This window comes from Leucopleurus acutus (assembly GCF_964270905.1).
Source record: "Leucopleurus acutus genome assembly, chromosome: 8".
NCBI classification, from domain to species: domain Eukaryota; kingdom Metazoa; phylum Chordata; class Mammalia; order Artiodactyla; family Delphinidae; genus Leucopleurus; species Leucopleurus acutus.
The window spans coordinates 106,837,476-106,858,892 of record NC_139151.1 but is presented as its reverse complement, the minus strand read 5'-3'; the positions used below and the strand labels follow the sequence as shown (position 1 = coordinate 106,858,892).

General features: G+C 54.6%; 1 protein-coding gene across 3 annotated transcripts in view; it reads left to right on the top strand.

Moving 5' to 3' along the window:
* Positions 1–21,417, top strand: part of SHANK2 (SH3 and multiple ankyrin repeat domains 2) — a gene marked incomplete at its 5' end in the record, with an annotated part of 546,538 nt that overhangs the window by 120,328 nt on the left and 404,793 nt on the right. For all 3 annotated transcript variants that reach the window (XM_082845188.1, XM_082845187.1, XM_082845190.1), the window contains 2 exons: positions 14,592–14,743; positions 15,715–15,882. In XM_082845188.1, the coding sequence (XP_082701314.1) occupies positions 14,592–14,743; positions 15,715–15,882 (320 nt within the window). The remainder of the gene's footprint in view (positions 1–14,591; positions 14,744–15,714; positions 15,883–21,417) is intronic.

Here is a 21,417-nt window from a genome sequence, read left to right as displayed (position 1 = left end):
ACAAAGGAATATTTACAACAAGCAGAAAGGGTAAAGGATGTAGTGAATACGGAAAGTTCTGAACCGGAAGCTGAGGGTGGACCTGAGATTCTGCTGCAGGTCAGCGCCTCGTCCAGCATCACTGCTCCACTCTCCACACCTAGAGAATTTTCACTCACATCCCCAGCTGAGAAGCAGACCGTCCTGGTTGAGAGGCAGGGAAAATGGGGACCAAGGGCAACACGTGAAATGAGAAAAGCGAACAATGGGGTGGACATTCTTGGAAACAAACTAAGTCATGGGCAGTTCCCCGGACAAGGGCGTATAGTGACCCAGTCACAAACGGAGAAAATACCAGGAGAGGATGCAACACAGGCTCCACCGAGAGGCCAGCGCCTTAACGTCTGGGGGACAAGCACACGACTTCCCTCTCGCCTCTGTCCGCTCCGTAGGGTGGCGGTCCCCGCAGGGTGGGGACGTGTGAGCGTTGGGTGAGGAGCATGTGAAGTGTCCCCGTGTGGAGCGGCTCATGCTTGGTGGGGTCTCCAGAACGTGCCTCTCATGTCAGTGGCGCAATGGAGACTCAGTACGTGTTGTTTTCTCCTGGCTGTGGACCCAGAGGGAGGAAAACGGGGTTGATTTGGTGGCCGCCCCCAGGTGATAGGCGGTGTGACCAACTTGTCCCAGTTTTCTAGGGACAGCTCTGGTTTTCACACTGAGGGTCCCCGTCTGGGAAGCCCCTTGGCCCTGGACATGCTGGCGCCCTCGGCCCGCACCTGAGAAGTGATGGGGGACACTTCATAGTGACAGCCGAGGTCAAACAAGAACCTCCTGGGGCCCGATGGTGTGCGCAGGGCGTGGTAGGCCTCTCTCCCTCTGTCCTCGGGCTCCCACGAAGCAGGGCGTCTGCGAGGCCAGCATCCCTGGAGGAGCGGGGGCTCCGAGAGCGGAGGCCGGGCGCCAGGTCGCCTCGAGGCCGGGGGGGGGGCGGAGGCCGGCTTGCTTGCCCTTGCTTTCCAGGCTCTCACCCGGGGTGGAAGGGAAGCGGGGTCAGCTGCGGGCCCCCTTCTCCCGTGCCGTGGCTGCTGGGATGTGGCCGAGGCCGTGGCGGACACAGAGGGTCCGGGACTGGAGGGCCTGTGGTCGCCAAGCTCCTGGGTGGAGTCTCCTGCTGCAGTGCCAGGCCGGCCCACGGGGGGAAGAGCCGCCCCCACCCCCGTTACTCCAGACACTGCCCTGCTGTCCTCAGCGGCTCTGCCAGCCCCAGGCTGTGCCCGTGTCCTAGCAGCTCCACCCGGAGTTCTGTGACTTTCTTAAAAGCCACCTGGTAATCGGCAGAATCTGGCTGAGAACCAGACTTCACGTCCCAAGCGGAGAGCTGAAAGCAGCTTCCTTCCTAAGTGCAGGAGATGCCGTGATGCTCCCGATGCTCCCACCTGAGCTGCATCCCTGCACCCGGGCTGCGTGGTCCTCAGGTGCCCCTGGGCTGAGCTCGGGAACCCGAGTGGGGCGAAGCATCACTTCTGGCCTGAGGGACGCACAGAAGATAATTAAATCCTGGAGGGATGACCTGTCAGTGAAAACAAAGCAGGCCGTGTTAGTCAGACCTTCTAGTGCCTTTTCTGATGGAAATTTGGTCAGGTAATGATGCCAGTAGCAGAAAGAAGCAGACTGTCTGCCAGGCTCATCTCCTGTTTCAGCTGGAACCTCTGGGACGAGATGGATGGTGTTTCGGGCCCTGAAAGGGAACTAAAACTAACAACTCGAGCAAAACTTGGGGCTTCTGTCTTGCACTGTCTTCCCAAACTTGAAAGAAGTCCAGGCACAACAGAGGCAGGGCTGTAATAAAGCTAGAAACGTCTCTCAGCCCTTGAAGCAGGTCGATCAGAAGTAGAAATTGAGTACGCGTTGATGGGACTGTTTGCAGAGCCCCTGTTGTGAGTCGGGGCTTTGTTTCTGAGATCCAGTGACTACGTCAGCTTCCAGGCAGTGATAGGGCAGCAGCTCGTCATCCAGGCCGAGATGTGCCTGTTTCTGCCACACGCCCCCGCAGCCGGGCTCCCAGGGAGCCCCCTGCCCGGCTCCCACACGGCCTAACTAGAAGGCTTCTCGGACACTGGATTGCTGTCTACTGAGAGCGCTCCTTTGGTCCAGATCCTACAGTCTCATCGTAGCCCCTGAGCGAGTCCCTGTGTGAAATTCCCCAGGAATAGCACCTCGGGGACACAGCCCTGGGACCTCGTAAGCACCAGTCTGCAGGGGGTCCAAGACGCACGGAGTACCCAGTGCCAGTGGAGTTAGCTTGAGGGCTGCCGAGCCAGTGAGCCCGAAGACGTCTGGGTGCCTTTGGCTTGCTGGGTGCAGTTTCTGGTACAGAGAGACCCGTTTTTAAGTGAGAGCTCCAAGCAGCATATTCGATCATTGACGACTTTTTCTTATGTGTAATCTGCCGTGTTTCAGAAAGGATCATAGGTGACGCATAGAGGTGCGTGTGGTCCAGGAAGATGTGACGCATTAACTGAGAACTTGAGGTAGTAGGGAAAAGGGCGGTGATGTGGCGGCAGAGACGGGGCCCCCGAGGGTGAGCCTTGGCTTTGGGGACGGTGGCACAGCCGGCCGGAGGGGGAGGGGGATGTCAGTCAGGTGACCCATGACAGGCACACACAGCCTTGGGTAGGTGGTGTCCCCAGGGGGCCACGTGGGGACAGCCAACAGCAGCATTTTTACATGAAATCGTCAGCCGAAACAGAAACCTTGGGGTGGGTTTTTTCACAGCTCTTTTAAATGATTACAGCAGTTTTAGACTTACAGGATGTGTCCCCCTCCATGCCCCACACCCATTTTTCCCCGTCATCGTCTTATGTGAGTAGCGCACGTTCGTTATGATTAATGAACCAATATTGATGTATTATAATTAACTCACGCCCATGCTTTCGTTCGTAGTTACTGAAGGTCCGTCTTCTGTTCCAGGATCCCTCATGACAGGTAGCCCTCCCGTCTCCGTAGGCCCCTCTTGGCTGTGACAGTTTCTAGGGCTTTCCTTGCTTTTGATGACCTTGGCAGTTTGGGGAGCTGGTGCGGTGTTTTGTAGCACGTCCCTCTGCTGAGGCTTGTCTCAAGTTTAGGTCATGATTAGATGGGGGTGGTATGTGGGTTTGGGAAGAAGGCTGCAGAGGCAGATGCCCTTCTCATCGCACCGTATCAAGGGCACGCCTCTCACTGTGGTGTGGACCTTGTTCCCCTGGCTGAGGTGTGCTTCTCAGGCTTCCCACTGTAGTGAACTCTTTTCCCCCCTTTATGGACTGTCCTCTCCGGAAGGAAGTCTCTAAACCCAGCCCACACTGAAAGATGAGCAGTTCCGTTCCACCTCCCGGACGGCAGTGTAGCTCCGTAAATTACTTGGAATTCTTCTGCAGAGGAAAGAATTCGTTTATTTATGTAGTTATTTTTATCAGTGTGGACTCATGGATGTTTAATGTACACCTTGCGTTATAATACAGCGCTACTTGACATGTTTTGTTGTTCAAATGGCTCCAGCTTCGGCCATTGGGAGCTCTTTCATTTGGCTACTGTGTCTTTTTCTTTTTTTTTTAATAGAAGTGTTACTTCTTTTTTTAAAAAAAATTATTTATTTATTATTTGTTTACTTATTTATTTTGGCTGCACCAGCTCTTAGTTGCAGCACGGGGGATCCTCACTGCAGCATGTGGACTTCTTAGTTGCGGCATGTGGGATCCAGTTCCCCGACCAGGGATCGAACCCAGGCCCCCTGCATTGGGAGCGCGGAGGCTTACCCACCGGACCACCGGGGAAGTTCCACCTGTGTCCTTTTGACACATACCCATCCATGTGGATGATGGCGATGATGATTTGACCACTGTCTTGCTTCCTGGCACCGGAAGGTGTTTCAGGCTCATTCTGTATGTTTCCCGCCCCAGTCGTAGAATCTGCCATTCCTCCCAAGTGCCCTGGAAGAGTGGTCTTAGAAACCAAGATCTGGGTGCTGGGTGTGCTCATTGCCACTGGGGAGTAGTTCCTTCTGAGCTCTCTCAGAGGAAAGAACAAGGAGATACATGTGTGTACCAATCTATAAATGCTTCTGTGTGTAACTACCTGAATCTGCATTAAGCGAAACGTGAGTTCATACTGACCTCCCCAATCCTAATCCATTACCAGGGGGATCATTCTCTCCTCTCCTTGCTTTTCTGTAACCTCCCACGTAGACAGTGAGAAGCCTGGCTTCCACGCTCTGCCGTCTGTGTATTTCATTGCTCAATTCCAGGGCACCTGTAGAGTGGTTTCTAGATGGTTGACCTGCTCGCGCAGTGGAAAGCGACTTTATCAACTAGAGGACCGTGCTTGCGCGACGTTCTTTTGCCTTTTGTCTTTCAGACTCTGCTCATTCCCACAGTTACACAGGTCAGCACTTTACTCCCCCACCTCCTCCAGTGGGGTTGTTTCTAACGTTTTTAACACAATTAGCCTCTTCTGTCACATTCTGCGTTCTATCCTGGGATCCCACATCTCCTAAATGAACTTTTAAGCTTTATTTTAAAAATTTGCATCCATTAAGCTTCACTCTTTGTGCTGTAGAGTTTATGATTTTGACGGATATTTAATTCTTATGTTCACCATCACAGTGCCATACAGATTAGCTTTGCAACTTTTTAAAAAAAATCCCCTGTGCCTTTTACCTATTCAATCCTGCCCCTCTCTGGAGCCCCTGGCAACCACTGATCTGTTTACCATCTCCATAGTTTTAAGTTTTCCAGAATATCATATCGTTGGAATTATACACTGTGTAGATTTTTCGGACTGGCTTCTTTCACTTAACCACATGCATTTAAGATTTAGCTGTATCTTTTTTTTTTTTTTTTTTTTTTTGTGGTACGCTGGCCTCTCTCTGTTGTGGCCCCTCCCGCTGTGGAGCACAGGCTCCGGACGCGCAGGCTCAGCGGCCATGGCTCACGGGCCCAGCCGCTCCGCGGCACGTGGGATCTTCCCGGACCGGGGCACGAACCCGCGTCCCCTGCATCGGCAGGCGGACTCCCAACCACTGCGCCACCAGGGAAGCCCCGAGCTGTATCTTTTTTATGACTTGATAGCACTTTCCTTTTTAATCACTAAATAATCCACTGTATGATGTCCTGGTTTTGTTTATCTGTTCACCTATTGAAGGGCTTCTTGGTTCATATTCACCAAAAGCTTCCAGCTTTTGGTGAATATGGACAAAACTGCTGCAAACACTTGTGTGTAGGTTGTGGTGTAGACATAAGTTTCACATCAGTTGTGTGAATACCACGGAGTACAGTTGTTGGATCATAGGGTGAAACATCTTTTAGTTTTGAAAGAGACTGCCAGACTGTCTTCCGAAGTGGCTGTACCACTTTTGCCTTCCTACCAGCAGTGGTGAGAGTTCTCTGTTGTTGCTCTGCATCTTTGCCAGAAGTTGGGTTTGCCAGTGTTTTGGATTCTATCCATGCTAATAGGTGTGTAGTGGGATCTCATTGTTCTAGCCTTGAGTGTTTACTTGCTGAAAAGGTCCTATACTTTCCAAATTCTTGGTTTGATAGGTCCCATGTGTCTGCTTCAAACCACATTAGTACCAGTGTGTCTGTGTGTGGGTTTTGTTTTTTGCCCAGGACTTTCGTTGTAAGAAAATCACAGGCCATTGGGACTTCCCTGGTGGCGCAGTGGTTAAGAATCCGCCTGCCAACGCAGGGGACACGGGTTCGAGCCCTGGTCTGGGAGGATCCCACATGCCGCGGAGCAGCTAAGCCCGTGCGCCACAACTACTGAGCCTGCGCTGTAGAGCCCGCGAGCCACAACTACTGAGCCCGCGTGCCACAACTACTGAAGCTCGTGTGCCTAGAGCCCGTGCTCCGCAACAAGAGAAGCCACCACAGTGAGAAGCCTGCGCACCGCAACGAAGAGTAGCCCCCGCTCGCCGCAACTAGAGAAAGCCCAAGTGCAGCAGTGAAGACCCAACACAGCCAAAAATAAATAAGTTAATTTAAAAAATAGTAATGCTTTAAAAAAAAAAAAACCAAGGAAAATCACAGGCCATAGGCCACTTCTCAGAGCTGCCCTCCTTGATTTTGCTATTGGAAGGACAAAAGTCACAACTTCTCACCCATGCCTTCTCCACAACCTGATGGACAGATGGGACCGCATGTCCCATTCCCCTCATGGTCCGCGCAGCCGACACGAACAAGCCCAGGACACCTGTCTGGGAGCAAGAAACATCCACTTTCTAAAAACATTTTATGGAAGTAGAGTTGACTTACAACGTTGTGTTAATTTTTGCTGTACAGCAAAGTGATTCAGTCATACCTGTATATATATATATGTATATACCTTTTTTTTTTTTTTTAAAACCCCACATTTGTTTTATTTTATTTATTTTTCTGGCTGTGTTGGGTCTTCGTTTCTGTGCGAGGGCTTTCTCTAGTTGTGGCGAGCGGGGGTCACTCTTCATCACGGTGCGTGGGCCTCTCACTATCGCGGCCTCTCTTGTTGCGGAGCACAGGCTCCAGACGCGCAGGCTCAGTAGTTGTGGCTCACAGGCCCAGTTGCTCCGCGGCATGTGGGATCTTCCCAGACCAGGGGGCGAACCCGTGTCCCCTGCATTAGCAGGCAGATTCTCAACCACTGCGCCACCAGGGAAGCCCTGTATATACCTTTTCATATTCTTTTTCCACGGTGGTTTACCACAGGATGTTGAATATTGTTCCGTGCGCTCTACAGCAGGACCTTGTGTTTATCCGTTCTCTATATAATATCGATAGCTTGCATCTGCTGATCCCAAACTCCCGACACTTCTGCCCCCGCAGCCCCTCCCCCTTGGCAATCTCAAGTCTGAAGAACCATCCGCTTTTAAACTGTTTGATCTCCGAGCAGTTGCTATGCGCGTTCTACCTTCACAGGCCTAGTTCTATCTGACGTAATTCTATCAGGGGAACGGAGAACCTGCATGCGCGGCTTTCCTGGTGCTGTTGGAAATTCTGCTCATCTGGGTCCAACGAGGCCAGATCGGATAACTCTTATGAAACTCGCCAGATCACCTCTTGGTAACAGAGATTTTTATCTGGAACACGAGGCCCTTGTTCTTTTCACCAGAATCTCTTCACCTTGCCTCCGTGCTTTTGTTCCCTATTGTCAAAGATTCCCCTCCCAGAAAAGAGATTTGTGTCTGCTTCTCCCTGTCAGTTTCTGACCACAAATCGCGGCCTCGTGAACCCACTCGGGACTGTCTGCTCTGCAGCACGTCTGAGCGCCGAAGCCAGAGTCAGGGAGACCGTGAGGTCTCAGGTGGTCAGGACTGTTCCGTTTGTGGCAGGTAGTGGGAATGCAAGGATGGCTCCGCTGGCTTGTGGACCAACATGGGAGCCAGTCGCTGGAATGCTCGGGGCTGCTGACGGTTTGGGGGAAACCCACCATCGCCATCCACTCTGCTTAATGGCCTCAAAGGCCCATGGGTCGTTTGGACGAGTCTCACGTGCTGGCCTGGGAGCTCTTCACGGGCAAGTGTCCGCCCTCGAGAGCTATGACCGTTCAGAGGAAGATAGCTGTAAATCTTCTCCTTCATGGTCGGGGGTGGGTTATTAATCAGATATTCTGGTGGATAGGGATCCCGGTTTTAGCAGACTGGAAGACTTTGTGATTTTTGCATAATTCACTCATAACGAGATAATGAACACTGAAACACCGAATGCAGATCGATGCCAGAGGTGCTGGTGGCTCCAAACAGGTGCTGTCCATCCTGGTAAGTGGCTCCCAAGCCCACAGTCACCCCCCCCCATTGTCTGTGATAACAGGGCAGGGAGTTACCCCCTCCTGTGCACCCTGTGACCCCGAGTGCCAGAGGTGGAGTGGAGCACCTGGTTCTCACAGTCACGTGAGCATTTACGTGGCCCAGGCGGGTTGTGTGGTTGCTGTGGACAGGTGTCAGTCGGTGAGCTGGATGGTTGGAGAGCCTTAACCTACAAGACGTTTTGGACTCACCTTCGCCGTCCTTTCATCTTATAAAGGAGGCACAGATGATCCGCTGGGGTAGAGCAGAAAACACCAAACGATCTATCTCCCCATTTAAAGACATTCTGTCTATGTGTATTCTGTAATTTATTTAATATATGAGAGCCATAGGGCGTGTATTTTTTATTTAAAAGTTTTATTAAGGTATAATCGACGTACGATTAAAATTCAATTTCTGTTTTTTGTAAAGCTTTGTTGAAACCTTTCACATACCATTAAATTCACCCATTTAAAGTGTGCAATTCAGTGTCTTTAAAAACATGTTCACAGGGTTGTGCACCGTCACCACTGTCTCATTTTAGAACACTCTCATCACATCAAAAAGAACCCCAGTACCCACTAGCAGTGACCCCCCTTTTCCTCCCACTCCCCACACCCCCCAGCCCCTGGCAACCACTCATCTACTTCCTGTCTCTTTGGGTTTGCCTGTTCTGGACACTTTGTAGAAATGGAATCACACAATATGTGCCCTTTTGTGTCTCGTTTCTTTCACTCAACGTAATGTTTTCAGGGTTCATCTGTGTTGCAGCACGTGTCAGTGCTTCATCCCTTTTGACGGCCGGGTAATATTCCACTGTATCTACTCCCCAGATAATATTCCACTGCATCTACTCCCCGGGTAATATTCCACCGCATCTACTCCCCGGGTAATATTCCACCGTATCTACTCCCCGGGTAATATTCCACCGTATCTACTCCCCGGGTAATATTCCACCGTATCTACTCCCCGGGTAATATTCCACCGTATCTGCTCCCCGGGTAATATTCCACCGTATCTACTCCCCGGGTAATATTGCACCGTATCTACTCCCCGGGTAATATTCCACTGTATCTGCTCCCTGGGTAATATTCCACCGTATCTACTCCCCGGGTAATATTCCACCGTATCTACTCCCCGGGTAATATTCCACTGTATCTGCTCCCCGGGTAATATTCCACTGTATCTGCTCCCCGGCTAATATTCCACTGTATCTACTCCCCGGGTAATATTCCACTGTATCTACTCCTTTTGTTTATCAGCTCATCAGTTGATGGACATTTGGAGTTGTTTCCAGTTTTTGTCTGTTGTGACAATGCTTCTGTGATTATTCTGTACAGATTGTGTGGACGTATGCTTTCCTGTCTCCCAGGTATATACCTGGCAGGGGGCAGGGAATTGCTGGGTCGTATAGTAGCTCCTTGTTCAGCCCTTTGAGGGGCTGCCAGATAGTTTTCCAAAGAAGCTGCACCATTTTGCACCCCACCAGCAGTGGATGAGAGTTCCAGTTTCTCCACAACCTCATCAACATTTACTATTATCTTTTTTGTTTTTATTATAACCATCTTAGTGAGTATAAAGTCATATCTCATTGTGGCTTTATTTGCATTTCCCTAATGACCCGTGATATTGGCTGGTTATTCTTTTCATGTGCTTATTAGCCATTTGTATGTCTTTGGGGAAATGACTACTTGATCCTTTGCCCATATTTTGATATTATTGCCCGTATTTGTCTATTCTTGTTGAGTTGTAAGAGTTCTTTATATATTCTGGATACAGGTTCCTTATCAGATATATGATTTGCACATATTGTCTCCCAGTCTGTGGGCTGTCTTTCCACTTTCTTGACAGTGTACTTGGATGCAGAAAAGTTTTTAATTTTGGTAACGTCGAATGGATCTATTTTTTCTTTTGTTGTTTGTGCTTTGGGTGTCATATCTAAAACAATTGCCTAACCCAAGGTCACGAGGTTTTAATCCTGAGTTCTCGTCTATGAGTTTTATAGTTTTAGCTTTTACATTTAGGTCTGTGATTCATTTTGATAAGTTTTGTATATGGTGTGAGGTAGAGCTCTGACTTCATTCCTTTGCGTGTGGAAATCCAGTGGACCCAGCACCACTTGTTTAAAAGACTGTTCTTTTTCCCATGCTCGTGTATGACTCATAAATAAAGGGATAAATCCGTATGGAGGACGTAGCACCATTTTCCTTGGTTTGCTTGTTTATTGACTGCATACGTGATCAAGTGGGAGAGCTGTGCCCCAGGTCCATGTATCTCAGACCTGATGTCTATGAGTTACCTGGCAATCTTGTTAAAAGTCCGTTCTGATTGTGTAGACCTGGAGTGGGACCAGAGATTTTGCGTTTCTAACCAGTTCCTGGTCATGCCCACGTGCTGCTACCCATGGAGCACATTTGAATTAGCAGGTGTTTAGAGCAGAGGGTCTCAAACTCAGCTGCACGTTAAAAACCACTTTGGGAAGCTGTACGCATCCTAATACTTGGGTCATGCATCACACCGATTCAATTAGTGTCTGGGGGGTGGGAGCACGTGGTGTCACCGTGCAGTCAAGCATGTGAAGCTGTCCTCTAGCAAAGTGCACCCCTTGGAGCTCCAGGGTCACTCTCAGAGATGCAGATTCTCAGCCCGCCAGTCCTGTGGAGGCGTTTCTGGGAATGGAGCCAGTGTGCTTTGCAGTAACCAGCCCTTTGGGTGAGTCCCACACGTGCCAAAGTCTGAGAACTGCTGTTCTAGGTAATGGGGAACGAATCCCCGAATCCCGCCTTTCCTCTCGCAGGTCCTTGGGAATTTTGAGGTGTGGCTGAGGTCCCTGTGGGGTTCAAGGCTTCTGTCAATGTCACCGGCTGAGCCCAGACTCGAACTTGAAGGTTCCGGCCCCAAGGCCAGGCTTTTCCCACCTGTGTCGTTTTGCATGAGGCAAATGGGTACAGGGAATGGGGTGGGTGAAATCTCTCCATTAGGAATAATTCAGTAATGGGTCTTATATTCAGTAATGGGTTAATTATTTACAAAGATAAATTGAGTGCACTGCCTGTGCTCCCTCGGACAAACTTGAGATCAAATATTAATCTTGTGTTGCTTTGTTTGTGTGCATGTATGCATCTCTGTCTGTGTATCCGTCCATCTGCCCTTCCTTTACCCATCCCTCCCTCCCTCCCTCCCTCCCTCCCTCCCTCCCTCCCTCTCCCTCCCTCACATCTACCCACCCACCCGTCCACCTACCTATCTACCTGTCTGTGTATCCATCTGTCTTATAGTAGCTTGAGGAGACATGCCCGGTTCCCCCTGCCCCGGGACAGCCACCACCCCCAGCACAGGGCGGAGCACTTAGTAGGCCTGTGAATGCATATTTCACTTGGTCTACATCCTGGGGGCACCAAGACCATCTCTTGCTGAGAAAAGAAAGATAGTCACGAGGGGTTGTGCCTGTCCAGGGGGAGGGGGAGGGGAGAATAAGCACTGGCTTCACAGTTTATTTTAGAATCACTTTTATGATTATAACATAATAAAGGCATTGCACAGGCTTTTAAAAATACAGGGAAAAAAACGTAATGAAGAAAATAAAGCCCATCTCTAGCTGAATCCCCTGGACAGACTCTGACTGTGGGCTGGGCACTGTTCCAGCATCAGACGTGACATTCGGTCCTCACAGAGCCCCACGGAGTGCAGGTCCTGCTTTTACCCTGACCATATAGGTGTGGAAACAGGCCCAGAGAGTTTGGGACACCTGCTGGAGGCCACCCAGCCTTTCGGGAGCAGAGCTGGGCTGTGCTGGCTCTGCGGGAGGTTCTCACCAGGCTCTGGTCCCTGGATGCGCCCCTGCCCCCAGGCTGGTACGCAGTCCCAGCTGCAGGGGTCGGCGGCTGTCCTGTGCCTGCACAGCCTCCTGCCCGGGTCTCCCCCGACACCCAGACAGACCGCAAGCCGTGGAGCTGGCGCCCTGTTGCCGTGCTCGTAGACGCCTCCCTCCTCGTGCCCACCTGAAAACCTTCCCTTCGAAGCATGACCTGGTCATTCCCGGAGCCAAAATACCAGCAGGCAGTTTCTAGGTTGGAGGCAGTTCTGCCTTCAGAGTCAGCTCCAAAGATGAGAGACCTCGGTCCCCTGATGAGGTTATATTTGCGGAGGTTCCTGTGTAATTTTTTTAAAACTTAGACAATTTCGAAATTCAAAACCAGAAAAATTTTCAAAGCACTGTGGTGCCAGGGAACTGCCGCTCCCAAGTGCATTGGAGGAGGATCCCGTGTGACCCAGTTATACGGACAGTGCCGCAGCTGATTGACAAGTATCTTCTTGGTGGTCCCATCCGCCCATGTGGGGTCTCAATGGACGCCCCCTTCCTGAACCTTCCTGAACGTGAGGTCTAAGCTGGGGGCCCCCCTGACCTTGCCAGCATGGGTCGTGGCCAGGTGTGAACGTGACGGGTGTGAACGTGGCAGGTCTGCAGTGTCATTCAAGGAGGGTCTCTGGAACCCTCGAGATGCTGCCACGTGCCACTCGATGTGCCTGGATGGCGTCCACAGGCTGGAGGTCCCAGCTCGTACAGGAGACGGCACAGCCACCGACGGGTGTCTAGCTCTCTCCACCTGCTTACGTGCCCAGCGCTGTCTGCCCAGCCGGGCCACAGGGGTCTGTGATTTGGAATTTTACCATTTGCCAATGCCTCCCTCTGAGACAGTGTTCTCATTGTAAAATGACCTTGACGCCGTCAGCTATGAAAACAGTGCCGTATAAACAACAAAAAAAATCTCCTTTGGACCGCCTAGCTTTTCCGCTGGCCACGTGCAGACAGCCAAATAAGAAAGAAAAGCCCGAATCGTTTGGAAGGTTGACCTTGCCCTAGGTGCTATCATCCTGCATGCGCTGACCTCAGACTTGAGGAGATGCTCTAAGAGACTTGGCTTTGGAGGGTGGTTGCTGGCAGCTCCCGACGGCCCCGTCCTTTACGCCCTTCCCAGATCACCCCTCGCCCACCGCCCTCCTGTGATGTCTTTTCCCTGCAAGGAACCCAGACCCTCAGATGCTGCTGTCTCTCTCTGAGTGTGCTTCTCTCTGCACGTCTGCCCCGTTTCCACATCTCTACCCCCGTTTCCCAGATGGCCTGGATTCCCAAACACCCCTCACCGCGTCACGCTCTCCTTGCCTTGCGCGTGATTTGTGTGAGGGCACATTCCCACTGTCACCAGCGTCCCCTAGCTGTCCCAGAAAACACTTATTTTTATTTTTTATTAATTAATTAATTAATTTTATTATTTAGGCTGCGCCGGGTCTTCGTTGCAGCACGTGGGCTTCTCCAGTTGTGGCGCGTGGGTTCTAGAGCGTGCGGGCTCAGTAGTTGCGGCATGCAAACTCTTAGTTGCGGTATGTGGGATCTTAGTTTCCCGACCAGGGGTCGAATCCGGGCCCCCTGCATTGGGAGCACGGAGCCTTAACCACTGGACTACCAGGGAAGTCCCCAAACTCCTAATTTTCAAAAACCCCCGCGTGAGAAGGTGCCTCTCGTAGGTCCGCAGCAGGGATGTGTCAGTGGCATTCGTGACCATCATACCACTTCCCTTGGGAGAGAATGCATAAGCTGCACTTTACACATGCTCTAGGGCGTGTCTACCCGCTGCAGATGAGTTTCAAGGAGCGGGGTAAGCCCACGAGGCTCACCACAGAAAATCAAGGTACAGAGGGATTCCAACGGTGAATTTTAAGAGCCCTCCAGACAATACCATTTATGGATAAATAAATGTTGAAACTGAAAATAGATGGGAGTCGTCAATCTAGATTTGTGGTGAAGTTGCCTTTTCTGGGGATGGAGGGTGGTGTGATGATGTGTCAGTGACAGGCGGTTAGAAGGGCATTCCACCCCATGGAAGATGCCCCAGTCCTTTTACTCTCAAAACGTGCTTGAGGAAAGAACGATTCCTTATTAACTAGTAGCGTTTTGGGCCACGGGAACCTGCACGTTGTCGTGTTACTCTTTGCATTTTTCTGTAACGTAAGAGCCTCTCAAACTAACCACATCAGAGTCATGCACTCTGCTTGGCGGTGGTGATGGCGGGCACGTGAGGGTCACTGAGGAGAGACGTCTGATGACAGAGACTGACATCCTCGGCCATGGCCACCTGCAGGCTGGTCCACCTGCACGGGGTGTGGGAGCCCCTTCCTGACCCTCATCGCCGCAAGGCGGGCTTCAGCCTTTGGTCCCCTGGGCTTCTGCCCCACTTCATATGTTGGTCCTTCCTTGCGTTGGTCTGGTCCCATCATGATGACTGTTGGGGTCTCTCTGCTCTCCCAGATGGAGACCCCTGCAGGACACGACCCTATGTCTTACTCACTTGTTTCCCTGTAGCTCAGTCCCTGGCATCTACCAAGATACCCGTAGATGCTGTGAAGTTGAAATGAAGAAAGGCGGGCATCTGCCTTTCCAGTCTTTAGCTGCAGCCCTGACTGACCCCTCCTCCTACAGGGCAGCGTCGGCTGGGGCTGCGGGATTCTGTGTACCGAGGGCAGAGGCAGCCGGGGCAGCTTCTCAGACTCAGAGCCCACAAGGCGATGATGTGGAACCCTGCCTCTGCCCCCGTTTTGATTTGCCCGTGACGCGGAGAGTCACCGCCATCGTCACTAGGGTTGCCAGAGCCATGCTGAGTGCACGGACGTTTGGGGTCGGCAGGTGGGTGGGAGCCGTGACGCCCTGGCGGGTCAGTCTGTCAGGCTCACTTTGGGACGTTTGAACTTGGTTAACGGGGTCACGTGACTTGCAGCTTTGCCCCAAGTGCCGGTTCTGACGTGCATGTGTTTGGGTCCCTAGAGACTCCCCTGACCTTAGCCGCGCAGCTGGACGACCCCGTGGAGGTGATCAAAGCTCTCCGAAACGGCGGGGCCCACCTGGACTTCCGCGCCAGAGACGGGATGACGGCCCTGCACAAAGCCGCCCGCGCCAGGAGCCTGCTGGCCCTGAAGGTACAGGCGGGGCCCGTCTCACACGGTGGCGCCCCTCCTCTGATCCCCGGGGTAGGCGCTGCCCCACTCCCCATCCCACGACAGCCACCTGCGGTGACCCCGCCCTTGGTGTGGTTGCTTTTATTATAGAATCTGTGAGCAGAAAGTTATCTTTCCCCTTCTGATTCCGCCAAAGGGCTCGTATTTTCAGCTCAAACCCACCTCCCTCCACGGGAGGGCGCTGCAAAGCCAGCCCTCCGCCACCGAGCCAGCCTCGCTGCTGCCAGAGCCCCCCCAGACATTGGAAGCTGATGCCGAGGGAGGGGGGAGGGCGGACCTCACCCCCGTTTTCCTCCCCGCACTGTTCTTCGAGCATGCTCTACCGGCCCTGGCTCTGTGCCTGCGGGCACAGGGCGCATGCCCCCAGCCCATGCTCTGTCAGGGCCCTGGTGCGGAGGGGAGGGGACCCACAGCTGTGGGGTGACGACCCCCAAGATGGTGCTTTTCTGTAAAGCAGACTTCTTAACTGCACGGCGGCTGCACACTCGTCAGCTGGCTTCCTCGGAAATCAAGTGACAATGCTTGCTAGTTTTGCCAGCTGCAGGACGTGCACGGAGATGGGTTACACTGGACTTTTAGGTTCACACCTTTTTCCTGCAAATGTCACTTTCCCCTCGTCGCTGTCCGCTGGTCCACAGGGCCCAGCCGGGCTCAAGCAGGTAGTGCCCAGCGGGCCACGTGTGCAGAAGGCCTCCCCGTCTCCCGGATGTGTAAGCACGTGTGCGCGCCTGGCGCCAAGTGCTCCTTTAGGGCCAGAAACCTCGTCGTCTAAGCTGGGGCCTCCTTAATTCCGGGAGGCCAGGAGAAGCTCGGGAACCGAGGGCTCCGTCACCCTGGCCCGGGGGAGCGTGACCTTCCTCTTCCTTCTTGATCGATTCACTCCTGTGAAGGGGGGTGTGAGACCAGTGACCACACGTTGGTGTTTTTTCCAGACCCTGTTGGAGCTTGGCGCATCCCCGGATTACAAGGACAGCTACGGTCTCACGCCGCTGTATCACACTGCGGTGGTCGGGGGCGACCCCTGCTGCTGCGAGCTGCTGCTGCACGAGCACGCGGCCGTGAGCTGCAAGGACGAGAACGGCTGGCACGAGATCCACCAGGTGCGTGGGGCTCGCCCCTCACCTGCTCTCCCGACGGGCGGGGCTGGGGTGCTGGGTGCACGCCCCCTCCGTGGGAGCCGTGGGCGCCCCGATAGAGCCTGCAGGTGCTTTCTGCGCACAGGTGCCCCAGCACAGGGCACACTTCCCAGATCCCACCTGCAGCAGTGGAGTTGGGGGAATGTCAGCTTGTAGTCGTGGCAGAAACAGATCCACCTAGTGGCTCCGATGAAGAGTCTTTAGTGGACCGAGGGCAAGGAGAGGAGACCGTGTCTCCGGAAGCGGGGACAGCGGGCCGAGGAGGAGGGCACCCAGCGGGACCCGTGTCGCGGAGGGATGCGGGGAAGAAGTACCACGGCTGCTCCATCCTCCCGCCCTCCCATTGGCTGAGCCCCGCCAGAGCAGGCCAATCACGGAGCCTAGTGGTGCAGGCCTGGAGGTCAGGGTCTCCGGGTGGAGAAGGGTGGACAGTGGGTTTGGGAAAGCAGAGGGGGAATATCCGTCCAGGAGGTCAAGGAAGAGGCTCTGACGTTCTCTCGCTCGGCCTTTACGTTGCAGTGAGTTTCAGTGCTTCTCAGGCTGCCTGTTTCCCTCCACCGCCGTCACCTTACACACCCGCCCATCCGAGCAGGGTCACGCACCCGCCCACTGTGGTCAGAGGACCCGACTGCCCCCGCCCCCACCCCCACCCCCTCCCCCTCCCCCGCCTGGGCTTTCTAATGCTCAGTTCCCTCCTGTGGTGTGACGGGGCTGTGCTGGGGGAGGGGGGAACTTCTGCGAAGCTGCTCACAGGAGCCCCCCGAGCCCACACCCTGGGCGGGACCTCGGAGGAGCAGTGATGCCTGCCTGCCCGCTGGGCCTCTGTTTGCTCATCTGTAAAGTGGGCCTCAGCAGGGCCTCCCACACCTTCGGACCATAGAGAGGATGGAATGTTAGCAAGACCCAATGTTTTCCAGATAAGTCCAGCCTTCCTGCTTTGGCTTTCTGCCTGGAGTGTCACATCCTGGGCCCCCAGCTCCCCAGCCAGGGCTGCGCACAACCCCAGGGCCCGCGTTGCTCTGTTTGTCGCCCACAGTGGTGCTGGGCAGTGGATGGCGTTGGTACTGTTGGCTTCTTCCGTGCGGGGGGCAGGGGGTGAGCTGCTCAGGTGACACGGGGGATGGAGGGCGCAGCGTGGACCTCGCCAGTGACCGGTTCCAGGTCTCCAGGGCTTCACTGAAGAAGGTGCTGGGAGGAGTTGCCCCTCTCCCAGCAGGGTTGTCACTTGGCATCCGAGCATCAGGCTGGAGGCCGTGGTCCTGGCAGTGGAGCTCCCAGTGGGCACTGCCAGCCTGGACAGAAGGGGTGGGCTTGCCCTCACACACCCAGGCACTGAAGGTGGCCCCTGGGCCTGGAAGAGGCAAAGGAGTAGGGATGTGAGTCTCACGCCGAGGGTCTCAGTGTCGCACAGCTTGCATCCTTCCGGAGACGTGGAAACGGAGCAGAAGGGCTTGGGTGTAGTGAAGACTCTGCGTCCCCGAGGTTTCCTGCTCGGTAGATCTCAAGTTCTGTGATGCTGTCTTCGTTTGGATTCAGATTCGTCTTATGAAACCACCGCGTTCCCAGGGGAGGTGTGGGCCCTGCGGGGAGGCCGCTCAGCGTGAGAGGAGGCGCGCGTGCCTCTCGGCGGATGGAAGGGTCAGTTATCCGGGGAGCGAGGCCGCGAGGGCCTGAGAGGCTGGGGGCGGAGGGCAGAGCTGAAGGGCAGGGGCAGAGGCTCAGGACGCCTCCACCACCGGCCACCTCGACTGGCGGCCTTGCCGATTGGGGGGCGTCTGTCGCCCCCCCCGGAATGGGCCGTGCTCCAGGGATCTGCTCCTTTAACTCAGCAAAGCAAATGAGTGCTGGGGACCCCGCTGGGCCTGGGGCCTCGGCCCATAACTGCTCACGCTTCGTGGTGTTCTGAGCCCCTCAGCCAAAGCCCCGGCGTTGCAGCCACACGCAGGCCCACGCCCACCCACTGGCACACGTCACCCGCCAGGCCCGTTCAGCGTCCTGGACACCGAACCCAGCGGTGAACAGAAACACCCAGTCCTGCGGGTCTTACGTCCCCATGGCGGGGGGTGGGGACAGCGAGACAAATTGATGTGAACAAAGATTACAGACCCACACGTGCTCACATGCACACACACACGTCTGTGCCCACATGTGGCACAGGCCCGGCAGTGCTTCACATCTCCCCGAGATGGTTCACACGGTGACCAGGCTGGGGCAGGACGGGGGTCCCCAAGGTGTGGGCAGTGCTCTGTCCGTCTGCTCGTCTCCGCTCATAGCTGCACTTGGCCGTCAGCTCCGTGGTGACCTTTAAAAGGCCAAGCCCATCGTCACACGGGGACCCATTGAGGGTGTGAAAGGGGAGAGTTTCAGGCTCCGCCAGCGACTCCCAAGGGGGGGTCCTAGCCCTGTTGGCGTGAGCAGCCCTGGGGGTCCTCAAGGACCCTGTATTTCCATATGCCAGGCATCTGCTCCTCAGCCCCTCTGTTAAATGTAGGTTCTTCTACTATTCAGGCCTGGTGACGCCAACCCATCGGGAGGTACCTGCCAGCAAGAATGGTTTGTTACTGACCCCAAGAAGCGGGGCACAGCCCACCACGCACGGCCACGCGGGGAAGGCGGGGGGCTGTGCGCGCGGAGCCGTTACTGTGGTTTTCAAGGGAGGGAACAGGTGAGGCATGACAAGCAGGCTGAGCTCAGTGGCCCTGGGGCACGGGGGCCGCCCTGTTGTCTGGGACCTGCCCTGGGTGCTTAGGACAGGGGTGAGGGGCCCAGAGAGGAGGGCTCAGGTGAGGACTCTGCACGGTGGTTTGTATTTGGAAGCTGGGCTCATGGCTGAGTCCTCTTCCGTCTCCGGGAATCAGCTTTTCCCGGCAGGGCAGCCCCTTCAGGGGAGCAGCCAGCAAGACCCCTGGTGCCGGAGCATCAGAAACACAGAACACGAGGCAGCGGGGTGCGTTCAGCCCAAGCCCAGCTGAGTGACCCCTCACCGGGGGCTCCGCGCCCGACGACCTTGGGGAGACCTTGGAGAGCTCTTCTTTCCTCCCCTCGCCCCCCTTCCTACCTGTTCTCCCCTCCCCCCTCAACCAGGCTAATGTTTCCCCCCACTCCGTGCTGGGTTGGCCTCCCGCTGAGTCTGACGCCCTCATCGAATGCGCGTGACAGTCGTGGCCATCTCGCTTGTCTCTTGGGACGGCTGCCCCGAGACGGAGGGTGACCGTGCGTGTTGGGGCAGTGGGGGTCACTTTCTCCGGTGCCGGCTCCCTGCCATGATTCCAGCCCCTGACACCCCCTGCGTGGATTCCGAGCATCCAGCACCAGAGCTACCCAACCTCCGGGGTCCCCGCCCCCGGCAGCGCCTTTGGAGCTTGGAGGCCTTCAGCCCAGTTGTCCCATCCTGCTCCGCTATCCCGCGTCACCCGTCAGGGTCCGTCCACCGCCCTCTAGTGGCGGGTTTCTTTTTCGCGCAAGTCCTGCGGAAGCACCGGCGTTATCCAAGCCGCTGTCTTCACCTGCTCTGGCGTGACCGTCAGGAGGGCATCATGCAGGGTGCTCAGCGAGGAACCTCGCACACTGCCGTCCCCCCGCCCGCGGATTATCTTCCTCCGTCAGGGCTCACGTTCACCCGGCAAACGCTGTCCTCTCCATCTTTTCACACCCCTCCAGCAGCCCTCGCAGACCCTCGCTGGTCTCTGAGTTAGCCGGGCCCAGAGAGGGTGAGTGACCAGCCCGAGGCTCCCAGCGCGGCTCCCGGCCAGAAGCCTGCTTCTTTGTCCGGCCTCCGGGGCTCTCAGACAGAAGCTACCCCTCTAATGACAAGGCACTTGTGGCAGAAGGAAGTGGAGGGCAGGTTTGCATCACCCAGCTGGACTGATTCTAGCCCTGCTGTCTTGGAAAAGCACCTCGGAGTTCTGGGGTCCACAACTCCCTCTGCATGGCAGCCGACAGCTCCTTCCCAGCCGGCTGGCTCCCCATCCTTCCAGGGCACCTGAGTGCCCGCAGCCTGACCTGCTCACAGGTGTTGCAGAAGGCTTGCGTGGCTTTCCGGGGTGTTGCCCGGGGCAGGTGTTTAATTGCAAAGGGAGGTCTTCACATCCAGCCCCCAGGCCCTGTGACTGGGGACGCCCGTCCCCTGAACGCTGACTTTGGAAGAGAACTTTTTTGACCTGTCTGCAAACCATCTTTCAACTTGTTATTCAGGTTACTCTAATTTTTTTCATTACAAAAGCAATATCTGCTCGACATGAAAGTCTTTAAAACTACGAAGAAACATAAAGAAGGAAGTAAAAAACACCCAAATGCATTCCCAGAACATGGTGGGCCAGATTACGGGGGCTTCACTGAAGTTTTAGTTGCTAAGTACTTTCACATCCACCGGGGCAGTGCCCGGCACCTAGCTCCGACCAAAGGGAGGAGGGGGGTTTGGCTGTCTCAGGACTTGAGGAAGAGTTGCTGGCAAAGCCAAGGTTCCTGAAGAGGACGCCGTCCCCAGTGAGAGGACAGCTGCTTGGTCTCGTGTTTCCACACACCTTTGTGGGCAGCTATGCCCACAGGACTGGCCCACATGGGGCGTCTCGCTCCCTTCCTCCTTCCCTGAGTCTGTCGATTCCATTTGGAGGATAGGTGAGATTTCCTCCTTGTGCTGTCGGTAGCGTATATTCTGGGCTGGGATTGCAAAACCCCCTCAGCATGGCCTGGGTCACCTGAGCAAGTGGCTTACCCTCTCTGAGCTTCTTTGCTAATCTCTAAAGCTGGCTGAGTAACAATTCATAGAGCTCTCAAGACAGTTAAATGATGCATTGACTATAGCGCCTGGCATCTAGTAAGTGCTCAATAAGTGCTGGCCACGCCCCCATCATCACCATCATCACCATCATCACCATCACTCTCATCTGGTCATGCCCCCATCATCGCCATCATGGTCATTATCATCTGGCCACGCCCCCAATCACCATCCTGGTCACTCTCATCTGACCACGCCCCCATCGCCGTCATGGTCATTATCATCTGGCCACGCCCCCATCACCATCATGGTCACTCTCATCTGACCAGGCCCCCATCACTGTCATGGTCATTATCATCTGGCCACGCCCCCAATCACCATCCTGGTCACTATCATCTGACCACGCCCCCATCGCCATCATGGTCATTATCATCTGGCCACGCCCCCATCACCATCATGGTCACTATCATCTGACCAGGCCCCCATCGCCATCATGGTCATTATCATCTGGCCACGCCCCCATCACCATCATGGTCACTATCACTCTCATCTGGTCATGCCCCCATCATCGCCATCATGGTCACTATCATCTGACCAGGCCCCCATCACCATCGTGGTCACTATCATCTGGCCAGGCCCCCATCACCATCATGGTCACTATCATCTGACCACGCCCCCATCACTGTCATCCTTATCACTGTCATCAGGCCATGTCTGGTTTCCTCTGTGAGGAATGATACTTGGCAGTCAGAGAGCATTTAACCAGTTTGCTCACAGGCCTT